The sequence below is a fragment of the Sminthopsis crassicaudata genome, chromosome 4 (assembly GCF_048593235.1).
Source record: "Sminthopsis crassicaudata isolate SCR6 chromosome 4, ASM4859323v1, whole genome shotgun sequence".
Lineage (NCBI taxonomy): Eukaryota > Metazoa > Chordata > Mammalia > Dasyuromorphia > Dasyuridae > Sminthopsis > Sminthopsis crassicaudata.
In genome coordinates, this window is record NC_133620.1 from 160,690,122 (window position 1) to 160,705,239 (window position 15,118).

Sequence of the window (15,118 nt, forward strand, 5' to 3'; positions counted from 1 at the left end):
GTCATAGATATAACAATAATAAATGGGTTCAAAAACTATTTTCATTTGGAAGAGATTTTAAGCAAGTTAGAAGATTCTGCTTTTAACTTTTCTTTTAAAGTACACAGATATAAAAATTTTTATAGGTGACATAGTTACCTCATTTTTATCAACCCCAAAAGAAGAGAATTTCTAAGAGGAGAGGATAGTCAATAGTATCATTTGCTGCAGAGCAGCAAAGAAAAATGAAGTTTGATAACATATCTGATGAAGCCACAACTCATAACATGGAAAAGAATAGTTTTAGCCAAGTGCAGAATCAAAGATAGCAAATAGAGCAAGCACAGGAGACTTAGAAAGCTGTGGTGCCCTTGACGGTACCTTAAGAAAAAGTCTGAAGAGGCTTGTTAAAGCTAGGATTTGGAGAAGGGGAAGATAATATAAATGAGCTCTGCAGTGCAGATCACAATTCATCCATGTCTGCTCATCCTATGTGGTGTATTTTGTCTCACCAAAACTGAAAAGAGAAGAGAGACAAGCTCTTACTCACCAGACATTGTCCCAGAGTTCAGAGGATCACTTTCCAGTGGGGTAATGTGGGGTGCAAAGTATGATTCCTCTGTGGTAGGGAGAGAGAATTTTCCTTTGTGGGTCCAGAAACCATGGTTTACTTTATCATCATCTTAAGGGGCTCAACTCCAATGTCAAAAGAGAACAGTTCAGAGTTTGCATGTCTACTAACCAGCTCTGGGATAGGGTATGGGTGGGAGAATGTTGTTTAGTAACTCGCAAATGGAGAGAACATTTCTGTTGGTGATAAGAGGATAAAAAGTGGCCAGTCTTTCTTTTTTTTTCTGATTGGTTAATCCTTGAACTCATATCCCAATTGGGGTCATTCATATTGGAGTTTGTCAGGTTCCTACTTTGGATATCATAACCCAAAACCAATATAACTATTTCTCTCTCCTATTCAATTGAATTTTTCTTAATTAGTCCTTGTCTTATTTTCACATCATGAATTACAAATCAGATTTGAGAATGAATTTCATGCTTCTTGACCTGCTTCGTAGTGTTTATCTTGAACAGTGGTTGCACTTAAGGTCAAATTACTAGTAATGGCTCTGCCTCCACCCTAATATTCAGTTAAAAGCAACATAATACAGATTTAGATATAGCTGATAAATGAATATAGTGCTTAAAATTTGATATGGATATAACTCATTTTTATTTATATTACTTTGCTCAATATTTCATTAATGCCCATCTCTTTTATGACCTTTTCTGAAATCATGTTAAAGCATTTTTACATTTAGTAAATTGCAAGGGAGATTATGCCTTTCTCTACCCTTGCTGAATAATGATTGTATAATTTCACTAAGATTTCATTTGTATATAGTATTTGAAGTGTTAGGTGTATGTCCTGCTGGGGTACAAAACAAGCAAGCAGCTACACACAATACAAACATAAATCTCAGCTCATGTGCTCACAAATTGTTCTTTGGCTGAGAGAGAGTATACAGCATAATACAATCATAAAATAATGATTAAAAACCCACTGGGAAAAACATAATGATAGCCTGGATATAAAGAAAGATGCAGCTTATGTTCTCTGAAATACTCCTTTCTATGTCTTTGATGGAAGTCTGTTCAGTGATCAACAGTGAATTGATGAGACTTAAGAGAAAAAAGGCAGCTACAGAACCATAGAGAACAGGTCCTCTTGCCCTAAGCTTTTTTATTGGAAAGACAGTCTTGATGAAAGGAAGGAAGGAAGGAAGGAAGGAAGGAAGGAAGGAAGGAAGGAAGGAAGGAAGGAAGGAAGGAAGGAAGGAAGGAAGGAAGGAAGGAAGGAAGGAAGGAAGGAAGGAAGGAAGGAAGGAAGGAAGGAAGGAAGGAAGGAAGGAAGGAAGGGAGGAAAAAAAACTGAATTTTAGTATAATTAAGAAAGAGTAATAAAGGCTGTTGGAAGAGAACTTAGATAGACAAGGAAAGAAGAATCAGCAATAACAACAACTTGAATAAATTTTCCAACTCTTTTACTGACTGATTCCAACTTCCCAATGAATGGCAGTCATTTGAAGAGGAGGGGAGGCTTACTGGGGGACAGGCATCTGTTGAGATGAACTTCTTGCCCCTCTACTTAGAGTTTATACTCCTGAAGCATTTCTTACTTATCATCTGTACTAGAAAGGAAAGTTTATTTGGGAATCTTGTCTGACCCAACTGGAAGAGCACATAGCAAAATGGAAAGAAGTTCTACTTGGAAGTTAGAATACCTGTCTGAAGTCATAATATCCAACTAGCTTTGTTTTTTGTTTTTGTTTTTTTTTCTTTTTTTCCTTATTGCTAAGGCAATTGGGGTTAAGTGACTTGCCCAGGGTCACACAGCCAGGAAGTGTTAAGTGTCTGAGGCCAGATTTGAACTGAGGTCCTCCTGATTTCAGGGCTGGTGCTCTATCCACTCTGCCACCTAGCTGCCCCCCAACTAGCTTTGTTTTAAACCATCTTGGATCTGGCTTTCTTTATTTGTAAAATAAAAGAATCATTCATGGGGAATAGCAATCAAACTGGAAATTAGCTAGAAAATAAAGTGTGTAAAGTATGAAAATAGAGTGTATGATACACAAGAAGCCTGGGAAGGTCTAGCATCCCACTGTGAAGGATCCTGAATGCCAGAGAAGTTGCTATTTTAACTTAAGAACAATGGAGAGCTCTTGGAGCTTTTTCAGAAATGACATGATTAAATCTGTGCTCCTGAATGATCAATTTGTGTACAGGATAGATTAGAGAGAGGAGAGACTAGATGCAAGAAGACAAGGGTAGGAGCTATCGCAGTAGTGTGAGTGAAAAGTGTTGAAGGTTTGGGTGGATGTGAGAAATGCTGAGGAACTGAAATCAACAATACCTCCATGGATGAGAGGAAGGTGGCTAGAGTGAATGATTGAAGAGTCAAGAATGATTCTCAGATTGCAAAAAGTGGTGACTAGAAGAATGTTGTTACTCAGGGCAGAAATGGAGAGGTGTTTAATAGGTTCCCTTTTGGACATATTGTGCTTGAAATGTTGATTGGACATTTATATGTAAATGCCACGCAGCTATAATCTACATTTCCATCCCTCCATCCCTCATCTACATGCTGATTTTAGAGTTTTCTACCTGAAGGAGATCTCTAAATCCGTTAAATTGTTGAGGAGTATGCACAGAGAGAGGGAGAGTAGAGAGCCCATGACAACTCTGGCACATACTCTATACCCACAACATAATAAGTGGGGACAGGTATGATGATCAAGTAAACTAAGAGGGAGACTAATTAAGGAGCCATTGCAAAAGCTAGTCATAAGATGATGAGGTCATCAACTAAAGTGATGGCCAGATGAATAAAAGCGTTAAATGCAAGAGATGTACCATGAGGTAGAAAGGGCAAGATTTAGCAACTGATTGGATATGTGGGATAGAAGAAAGTAAGAAATCAGGAATAACACTGACTCTGCAAATGCAGGGAAGATGTAGTGGTTGTTCAGTCATCTCTGATTCTTCATGAACCCATATCAAGTTTTCTTGGCAAATTTTGTCATTTCCTTATCTGGCTCATTTTACAGATGAGAAAACTGAGGCAAACAAGGTGAAATGACTTTCCTTGAGTCACACAGCTAGTAAATGTGTGAGATCAGATTTAAATTCAGGTTTGCCTGGCACTTTATCCATTGAGCCACCTATCTCGCCCTAGGAGATTATGGTACCCAGGACAGATATATGGAAGTTTAAAAGAAGAGTTGGTTGGAGGGAAAACATAATGAGTTCTATTTTGGACATTTTGAATGTGAGATATTTCAGACTTCTAGTTTAAAATGTGCAATTGGATGACTCATATAGAAATATGTTTTGCCTGATTGTACATGTATTATATATATCAAATAGCTTACTATTTCATGGAGGGTAAGGGAGTGAGGAAAAGAATTTGAAACTCAAAATTTTTAAATGAATTGTTTTTAAGTGTAATTGGGAAAAAATACAATATTATTTAAAAATAAAGTAAAAATAAAATATACAATAGATAATTGTTTGTGGGGAATTGAAGCCTAGTACAGAACCTGGAGCTGGATATATAGATCTCTGAGTCCTCTGCATAAGAAGGATAATTAAACCTATGGGAGCAAGAGCAAGAATTTAGAAAGAAAGGAAAAAAGAGAGCTCAAGACAATCAAGAAAAGTCACTTTATTGTCACAGACTAGAGGAAAGAAGGAGAGGATAGGAGATGGTATCAAAAAGTTGTGAGATGAAAGAGAAGGATTTTGTGTTGAATAGCCTCATTGAGACAAGGTCCTCAAATGAGAGCAGGTGAGACAGGAATTGTTGGAACTTTGTGGGGAAAAAAAAGAGAGAAGTTTCTTTGAAGAAGGATAAGATAAGGGTACAGGTAAGAAGAGGGTAAAATAGAGAATCAATTAGAGATAAGTAAAAGGATTGCCAACTGATGTGAAGCCACATTTGAAGTTGGATAATGTGAATTTATAATATAACTTAGGGCTCAAGAGAGAATTTAGAAAGAAAAAAAAGAGCTCAAGAGCTTTAAGGAAACCCATTGTTAGATGTATAAAATGGATGGGAAACTAATAAAGAAGACTAAAAAAAGCCAGCAAAGAAGAACTAGGAGAAAACAGTGTTTGAAAACTTCAGTATAAGAGAATGCATTCAGAGAGTGGTAAGTTGCACATGTTTAACATATTTTACATGTATTGGTCAATCTGCCATCTAGGGGAGGGGATGGGGGGAAGGAGGGAAAAATTGGAGCAAAAGGTTATGCAATTGTCAATGCTGAAAAAATTACCCATGTATATATCTTGTAATAAAAAGCTATTTAAAAAAAAAAAAAAAGTTGCACATGTCAGGAAGAATGAAAATTGAGATGAAAACCATTAGATTTGGCACTTAAGAGATTGGTGATAACTAGATAGCTAGAGAAGTTTTAGTTGAGAGATAAGATCAGAATTCCTACTGGAAAAAGGTGAGTAGTGAGTAAAAGGAAACAAAATAGAGTGAATGAGTATAGAAAGGCATTTATAGAGCTTTGGTTTTTTCCCCCTAAGGGAGGAAAAGTGTAGTATGATAGCTTAAGAAAAAAATTTAGCAAAGCTTATTTGTGTGGAAGAGATTTGGGTGTTTTTGAATGCAGAAGAGAAGGAACCAGCAGATAAAAAAAAGATTAAAGATTAGGGGAAGGGATGATTGAAGCTACTGTTTGCTGGAGATTTTGGAGGATGGTTCATTAAGAAGGGCCACCTCATTTTCAGAGAGTAGAGGAAAGGAGGACAGTGGAAGATGGTGTCAAAAATATGTGAACTGAATACATTGTTGGTGGAATTGTGAACTGATCCAACCATTCTGAAGAACAATTTGGAACTATGCCCAAAGTGGTATAAAAGGTATAAAAACCCTTTAATCCAGCAGGGTCACGATCTATAATCCAAAGAGATCATAAAAGACAGGAAAAAAATCCACATATGCAAAAATGTAATAAATCTTTCTATAACGGCTAGGAATTGGAAATTAAGTGTGTAGAGGGCCGGAACTCTGGAAAAGTATACTTGAAACAAGCATATTTACAAAAAAGGTGTTAATTCAGTGGAATTGATGAGATGATGGTTCCCTAGTTCTGAAATCTGAGACTTAAGGGAGCAAAACTAATTCCTTTTTTGTTACAATGCTTCAGATATTTAAAGTGCTATCATATCCTCCATAAAAGTTCCTTTCCCTAGACTAAACATTCCAAACACTTTCAACTGATCTTTTTATCCACACACACATGAAGACCTTTGCTATACTTCTTGCCTACTTCTAGGTCAGAGGTTCTTCACCTTTCTGTACTTAGTACTTAGTATGGTGAACTAGAGAATCATCATCTCAACAATTCCACTGAGTTAACACCTTGTTGTAACTATCCTTGTTTCAAGTATACTTCTCCAGAGTTCTAGCCCTCTACATAAGTGGATATACATCAATTGGGAAATAACTGAATAAGTTATGGTATATGAATGTAATGGAATATTATTGTTCTGTAAGAAATCAGTAGTCTGATTTCAGAAACACCTCAAAGACTTAAATAAACCTATGCTGAGGTGAAATGAGCAGAACCAGGAGAACATAGTACACAGTATGATAATCAACTATAATAGACTTAGCTCTTCTCAGCAATATAGTGATGAAAGACAATTCTTATAGACTTGGGATGGAAAATGCCATCCACATCTAGAGAGAGAACCATAAAGACTGAATAAGGATCAAAGCATACTATTTTCACATCTTCTTTTGTTTGCTTTTTTTTTCTCGTGGTTTTCTCCTTTTGTCCTCTTTTGTCTTTCACAAAATGACTAATATGGCAATATGTTTTAAAATGATAATACATGTATAACATATATTGCTTACTGTTTTGGGGAGAGAGGGAGAAAATTTTGGAACTCAAAATTTTATAAAAATGAATGTTAAAATGTAATGTATGTATAAATATGTATGTAATTGGAAAAATAAAATACTATTGAGGGGAAAAAAGGTTGTGAAATGAAGTGAAAGGAAGAAGGAGTTTGTGTTGAATGGCTTTATTGAGAGGTAGCTCTCAATTGAAAGCAAGTGAGAAGGAGGAATTGTGGGATTCTTAAGAGAAGAGAAAGTATTAGAATAACTTCTCTGGCAGGTAAGATAGAGAATCAATTAGAGATGAATAAAATAATTTCCAAATGATGTAAGGGCACATTTGAAATTGGATAATATGAATTTTTAATGTAACTTAGCCAGCAGAGGTGTATGACTTCCTCTATTTTCATTCAGTTAAATGATGCCTGAGAAAAAGCCATTGGATTTGACAATTATTATTGGGGAGACAGAGCTAGGATGTAAAAGTGGTAGCAAGAACTACTATCCCCATCCCTAAGCAGTTCTAGAAAACATAATCAGACTAAAACCCAGTTAGAAAAATTAGAAAATCAAAGGGGGGGAAATATCAATTAATTCTTGTTCTAGCCTATGTTGGCATAGGGGAAAAAAGAGATTGTTGGACACTGGGGCCAGGAACACATCACGTATGTGTAACTTAAAGTCTAATATGTGTAACTTATCTAGAAGATAAGACATTAATACAGCTATTATGTAATATTCTGTATTATGGTAAAGTATATTACATTAGAGAAGTATAAAACAAAGTATTATTTGTGGTCCAAGTGAAACAAGGAAAGAAAGATAGAAGGAAGGAGGAAGGAAGGGAAAAAAGAAGGGAAGGAGTAACTCCTCCACTCTACCTCAGCCCCACACAAAGATGGGCATATTCTCGACCCACAGTTGTACTATCTCCACATTCAAGAATTCTGAAATCCTCTTATCTAACCATGATCAATTGTCTTTTCACCCCCCCCCCTTATACTTTCTTTTTACAACCCTCTTTATCAGCACTGTGACCTCCAATCTCCTAATCCCTCAATTCTCTCTCTGGACATCTCTATACTTAGTACTTTCTCCTCTTCTCCCCATCTTGGTTCCTTGGTGAACCAATTCCACTTTACACTGTTCTGCTTTCTTTAATCTGCCGCCTCCTTATCAAATGGCTGATTATGCTCAGCTAAACCTTAGTTTTGGCTCATTTCTATTATTCCTTGCTTTTTTACTCCTACATATGTGCTGCAGAAGAAAGATGGAGAAAATCACACAACCAGTCTTATTGGATCCACTACAGATTTATGTTGAATAACTGGGTCCTCATTGCTGCTAGGCAATCCTATTCAATCTCTCTTATCAACTTACTCTCCCACTTAAGGCAGCAGCTATTCCAAATTTTTTCATCCTTCCTCAGACCTCCTGTGCCTCCTATTCTCTCAGCCTTGTAGTTTATACATCAGAATCACTCCTGTCATCCCCACTCTTTCACTTATTTTAAATCTTTCCCTCTCTACAGACTCACGTATTGCCTACAAACACTGCCTGTGGCTCCCATATCCTACTTTCTCTCCTCATTCTAAAGCCTTTCACTGGAATTGCTGTCTCCAGACTAATGGTCTCTTAGCTGACCAATTCAATGACCTTTTCTCAGTCTTGTTTATCTTATATGTAGCATACTTTGTATATACTCATATACTTATCTATCTTCCCCATTAAATTGTAAACTCTTTTACCTCCTTTTGTATCCTCAACACTTGCCACAGTGCCTGGTATGTAGTAGGTGCTAAATAAATGTTTATTGAATTGAAAGAATTATCACACTCATAGTCCTGATCATTGCAATGTAGAAAGGTAAGGTTGACCTCTGAAGTTAAGGAACAAAATTTCCCCTCTCACCTCTACACATCCATAGTTTCCTTTAACAATTTTAGTTCAGTTGTTTTTAGTTATACCACATTCTTCATTCTTCACAAATAGTGGAATGGTTTGTCATTTTATTCTCCAGCTCATTTTATAGATAAGGAAATTGAGGTAAACAGAGTTAAGTGACTTGTGTCTGAGGCTAGATTAGAACTCATGAAAATGAGTCTTCTTGACTTCAGGTTTGATACACTATTTATCCACTGTACCACTTAGCTGTCCCTCCCTTGATAATTACCAGGTCTCCAATTTGCCCTCAGAAATTCTGTCACTTCCTATTTTCAGGGCCTTAGACAAGTCTTTGAAACCTTGTTTTGAGAATCAAATGAGATAATATATCTAGAATTGATGTATAATCCTAAAACACCATATAAATATAAGTATCTGTAGCCATAGTGAATATAAAGATAACCTTGGCCTTTGGGGAATAATGCAATTCTCTGGCCAAGCTTTTGTATAGCCTCCCACAAGATATTCACTGTCCCTTGCCATTGTCCCATGCATTCATTAAATGTTTCATGAAAACAAAATACCGGATACAGTGTAGAGTAACTAAAAATGGGGTCATAGAAAATCATGGCATATGAGAGCTCAGATCATCTATGTCGATTCCTTCTTTTGATGGAGCAAGAAATGAAGGTTCCAGTGAAAAGATTTGATTAAAGTCATTGAGGTAATGATCTGTGACAGGCAAGACAAAAGCATAGGACAAGAAGTGTAGTGCAGTGAAAAGAGCACTTGCTCTAGAATCAAAAGATCCAGGGCCTCAATTTTTCTATCCATAAAAATGGAGAGATTGGATTTGGTGACTTTTGAGAGCTCTTCCTATCCCAGAGAACTGAATCTGGCATTTCTAGGGCTTTTTTCTGTTACAGAACAGACGACCCTGCTTGTTCTCTCTAAGTTTTCATCACCTAAACTGGAAAAAAAGTGAGTCAATCAGGCTCAGATTTTTAGAATGGAAAGAGCAGTGGGCATAGAGTCAGAAAATTAGATTCAAATGGTAGGCCCATTTGACTTCATAGAGGCCTCAATTTCTCACCTGAAAAGTAGAGTTAGATTCGACTCCCTCCAAGATCTCTTCTAGCTTTAACAGTGTACAATTTAATAGCTTCAAGAAAAGGCTAAAGATATATTTACAACTGATAGATTCATAATAAGTTAATAATATTCTGCCTTGGTCCTACCTATACTTAGATTTTTATCTTTCTTCAAAAGGGAGGCAAATCTATATTTCTCTTTTTTCTGCCTCCTTAGATAAGAATAAATGATGATATAAATTGCTTCAATGATTCACCTCAATCTTTTAAGATTGAATTTCACTGCATTTTGTTAGGGCAGCTACGTGGCACAGTAGATAAGAGTACTGGAGTCAGGAAGACCTAAATTCAATGTGGCCTCAGGCATACACTAGCTGTTTGATCCTAGGAAAATTACTTATGTGTGCCTCAGTTTCCTCAGCTGTAAAATAGGGATAATAACAGGTACCTACTTTCCAGGATTGTTGTGAGGCTCAAATGAGATAACTGCAAAGGGCTTAGCACAGTGTCTGGCACACAGTTAAGTGCTATATGAATGTTAACTAGTATTGTTTGTTTCCTGCTATTAACCAAGGCATCTAGGTGACACAGTGGATAGAACTCTAAGGCTAGAAACAAGAAGATCTGAGTTCAAATGCAGCCTCAGATACTTACTCAGACCTGGGAAAGTCACTTATCTGTTTGCCTTAGTTTCCACATCTGTCAAATGAGCTAGAAAAGGAAATGGTAAACCACTCCAATATCTTTGCCAAGAAAAGTCTGAATAGGGTAGCAACGAGTTGGACAGAACTTAAATGACTGAACAATGACACTGTTAATCTGTTCAAAAAAATGCTTTGCAATTTGCAAAAAAAAAAAAAAAAAATGTTGTGTTCAAAATACACTAATACTGGAATTAGTGATAATGTTTTAAAAACAACTAAATTATATCTACTGAAATCTTTCTCTCCCGCCTTAATTTTATCTTTATTGATCCTATTTTCCAGACCCTCCACCTGTACTTCGAGTTGATGACCGACAGCGGCTGGCACGAGAACGGAGAGAGGAACGGGAAAAACAGCTAGGTACCACAGAATCAATATTTGGTCACTAAATTTGGATTGTTTTATGACTGTGGGCAAATCACTTAACCCTTCTCAGCCTGAATTTTCTCATCTGAAAAAGGGGTATACCAGTGGCATCTAACTTTCAACATTATGTGAGGATCACATGAGAGTTTTTGGAAAGTACAATGTAAACCTTGAAGTGCTATGTAGGTGTTGGCTCACATCATTAATAAAAATATCAAAGTGGGTTATATTTTATCCTTTAGGAAGAGGAGAATTCAGATTGTGAAGCAAGTTTATATAATTTAACATAAAACTGGCCTATCAAGGAGTGGATCTTGAGAAAGTATATTTCATCAAATTTACCATGACTTCGAATGCCTCTATGACTGTGAATGATTTTGTAGTCAATATCATAAGAAAGAGCATGGATATGTGTAATGTTTGGGCTAGCTTTCTGGAGGACCTTGGGACCAGCCTTGATTTTAGTGCAGGAGTGCAGGAGGCAGGAGAGCCACCAAAGGGATGGTCAAAGATAGAATGTCTATCTTCCAGTCCTTGTTAGCCCTTTTATACCTTATTGTAATTACATCATTACAGAATACTGATTATGTGTGAACTTAGAGAACCATTACATCACCATACTAAATATAAATGTGAACTAGAGAACCATTATCTCATCAATTCCACTGAGTTAACATTTTGTTTCAAGTATACTTATCCAGAGTTCCAGCCCTCTACAGATATAATACTCAAATGATGAACAAATATAAATAAAATGCTGAATGTAAAGTAGTGATTTAGACCATATCATAGAAATATACTATTTTTCTTCTTATAGTGTCTTTATCAAAGCTGTATGTGATTCTGAAGTGCAAGATACACACATATATAATTTTGTACTTGTGTATGTGTGTGTGTATATATGTATATACATATACACACATATAAACATTTATATCTCTGTATATGATATATTTTATGTATACATACAAACACACACACACACACACACATATATATATATATATATATATATATTTTTTTTTTATATATAAATAATTTGCATGATTAACCAGCGTTATATGGAACTACTTTTCAGGTCTGCAAAGTCCTTTTTTCTTTAATGTGCACAAAGTTATGGGGCTGCACATAGTTATTACCTTGCATAATTAATCCTAACACTTCTCACCTCAGAGACATTCTCAATGCAGCACATTATGTTGAGCTTACATGACAGACATCTATATTCAAAGATACACTGGATCAGTACTAGTAGGATTTCAGGAAAGTAGGTACCTATTATTATCCCTATTTTACAGCTGAGGAAACTGAGGCACACATAAGTAATTTTCCCAGGATCAAACAGCTAGTGTATGCCTGAGGCCACATTGAATTTAGGTCTTCCTGACTCCAGTACTCTTATCTACTGTGCCACGTAGCTGCCCTAACAAAATGCAGTGAAATTCAATCTTAAAAGATTGAGGTGAATTCATTTATTGTTGTTGTTCCTTATTGTTTATTCAAGGTTAACATCACATCTTAAAAAAATGCTAGAAGGAACATTATCTTTACCCCAATGCCAAAAGAGTTGGACCATGGAATGGACTCCCCAGGAGGGCTTTGCCCTCTGACCATGTGCGTGAGAGCTTGCAACACACTCATTATTTGTCAGCTTGAGTAGTGAATAATACAGCTGGGCAGAAAGATCTAACTATGCATTTGACACTTTTTTTACAAAGAGTAAATGAAAGACTTTTTGCTTTCTTTTTTCTTATTCTTTTGTCTTCCAGAAAATGTGATTAAGGATCCTGTGCCAGCTCCTCCTTATTTAAGTGCCTTACCTTAATGTTCATTTATGCAAAGTTTCTAACACAAGATACTCTCTCTACCTTGGGAAGATAAAAAGGCTGATCAACTTGACTAAGTGGTTCCAGGATGTCTAGGTGCCTTATAAACTGAGGCTTACCTTAGGTCACTAAAATCTTTCCAGAAGACCTCTAACATTTTCTGAAACCACTGTATTGTGTCTTAACTCTTGTTGATGTTTTAATCTGGGATCATGGCACCTATAGCCTCAACCTCAGAAGGCAGTACTTCCACGAAAGCCTCAATTTCCAAAACTGAGTGTTATGTAGCACCAGGCTAGTTATCAAGTTTCCAAAAACACCGTCACATTTTATTTTGTGTCATCAGGGAGCACACAGTTTATGCTCCAAAACCATTCCTATTGTGACTTCAACTGGACATGTTTCTTACCCCTGAGGGTTTTGTAAGCACAGAACTCTTGAAAGTGAAGAAACAATAAGTTCTTGATTGTATGCGAGTTTCCTGTACTGTTTTTAACCTGTGTGTATCTGAGAACTATTTTACCCTAGCTTCTAGTGACAGAGGTTTAATCTGCCTTTATTTTCTATTTCTCTCTCCCAGCCCCAATTTAAATCTGATATTCTTTCTCTTTTGAATCTCACCCCAGATAGCTGTAGTGTGGCTCAAAAATTAGGTTGGGAAACAAACCAGAGATAAGTGGCAGAGTTAGGGAAAGTCAAGTCTACTTGGGAAAGGGGAGAGGCACTGACTGAGCAGTTGAATCTGATTAGTTACTATGTTGCACTGTACAATCTATAATGATCCTCATCATTAAGACAGGTGGAGAGGGAGCCCTAAAACTATTTACACTCTAAAATTCAAAACCATCCAAAGAGTATAATATTCTAATCCAATTAGTACAGGTTTTATGCTGTTATATGACTTATGGAAATTACCTGGCAGATTTGTATCAGCTAACCCTAATAAAAGTGTTCTGAGCAACTCTCTGAGACTAAGTTGCAGAAAAGGGCCCCCCATACATATTTATATCTATTTTTAAATCTATGTATTTATGGAGTCTCCTCATCTGGAAATACCCTATCACCTATGAAATCACAAGTCTATTAATTATGCCCATCATTGGATATGGAAATCTGACATAACAAAGATTGGGGAAAAAAATCATTTTTAAGAGTTCCAAAGTATTCTTCAGACTTTTCAACAATTTAAAACACTCCCTACATTATAATATTATTCCATGGAAAGCAAGTTTAGTTTTTGAAATGAACTAGTATATCATATATATTTTCTTCATAATTGGATATTACTTTTTTTGTTTTTAAAACCAAATGAGCTATTGAATTATTGAGGTTAACCATTTTATTCTAATGAACAATAATTTGATTTTTTTTAGAATTTCATAATAATGAATGCATATGCTATATGCATTGTGTTAATGGTTTTTAAAAACAGATTTCCTATTTTCCATGTATTTCAAAGAGAAATTCAGTTGTCTGGATTGCATAGATTAACTATAACAGTTTAAAGAAGTTGACTTGAATAAAGGTCAGCTAATCAGTTTGATTAGCAGTATATATTAAGAAAGTAAGTTAAACACTTTTGAACAACAGAATTGTTCCAGAGAATTTGTTATTTTGTTTCTTTATGGTCATTGTAGAATTTGATTTAAAAAAAAAAAAAAAAAAAAAAAGTTCATCGCTTCCTTCTCTCATCTTCATTCTAATTAAACAAATATACTGTGATCTTTATCCTCCATTTTATTCCTTCTTCCCTTTTAGTGGGAATTCTTACTCTTTTTTTCCACATGTCATGGATTCAGTCTGGTGAAGCCTGTGAACCCTGTCTGAGAATAATATTTTTAAGACATAAAAAATACATAGGATTGCAAAGGAAATCAATTATATATTGAAATGAAGATGTAATTCCCCCCCCATTTAAGTTCATCCCCCCCATCCCCCTTATCCTGTTCTTGTAATCTAAGCCCTAGGTTAAAAACAATATCTTTAACTATTTTTTAAAGGTTAGCCTATCTGAAATCATGTAAGATTCCTTTCTGATTCAAGCTGAGGCCACTAAAGGTGACCTTCAATGAATTTGACAAGAAAAAACATCAGAAGATTCATTTGGCTGTCCCATAAATTGTTTTCTTGGTAGTAACTGAGACCAGTAGAACCAGACAAGGACTGCCACTTAGTGTTACCATACTGGGCTGGAATCAGTTCAGTAGCCATAAATCACCAAGCATACTAACCATTGTTGGAGTTTTTTTTAATGTTCATTTAGAGCACAGTAAGATATTTATGGAACCCCAGGAAAGCAATGTGAGATAAATTTTATTCTCAGTGAAGCTGATGATCAGAGTGTTTATTTGCTAGATTTTTTACTAGCAATATTAGAAGGAAGCACAGATAGACTGTGGAACAAAAGTCTAATTGTTTTGCTTTCAGTGGTCTGGTATGTTTGTACTCTTTTGAAAACAGAAAGGTCCTATTAATAACAGCCATGAGGTATGTCTTAATGCACTTACCTTAAATCTATTTCATATGACCTATTCTTTTTATCTTATACTTCAATTTGTTGTTCAAAACCAGTTCTATCATCCTTAATGACCTTTTTGGTTTATGTCTAATTTCAGCATAGTCTCCAAGACTAAACCTCAGACAGTGCTATATAGGATAGAATCTCTTCAACTGTCTTACTATATTTTTATAATACTTATATGTATTATATGTATTATAATTTAAGATATTAAAATTTCTCCTCTACTGGTAATCGGGAATATCATTTTCCTGCTTCTTTTTCCCCTTCAGCAACTCTTTCATTGATACCTTTTCCTATTACCTTTCTTAACTCTTAGGCTGAGCCTCTGCCAATTCATG

The 15,118-nt window shown here is 35.8% G+C and overlaps 1 protein-coding gene across 5 annotated transcripts in view; it reads left to right on the plus strand.

Moving 5' to 3' along the window:
- MAP7 (microtubule associated protein 7) overlaps positions 1 to 15,118 on the plus strand; it is a 233,538-nt gene that overhangs the window by 156,170 nt on the left and 62,250 nt on the right. For all 5 annotated transcript variants that reach the window (XM_074309743.1, XM_074309742.1, XM_074309745.1 and 2 more), the window contains exon 3: positions 10,350 to 10,427. In XM_074309743.1, coding sequence (XP_074165844.1) covers positions 10,350 to 10,427 — 78 coding nt within the window. The remainder of the gene's footprint in view (positions 1 to 10,349; positions 10,428 to 15,118) is intronic.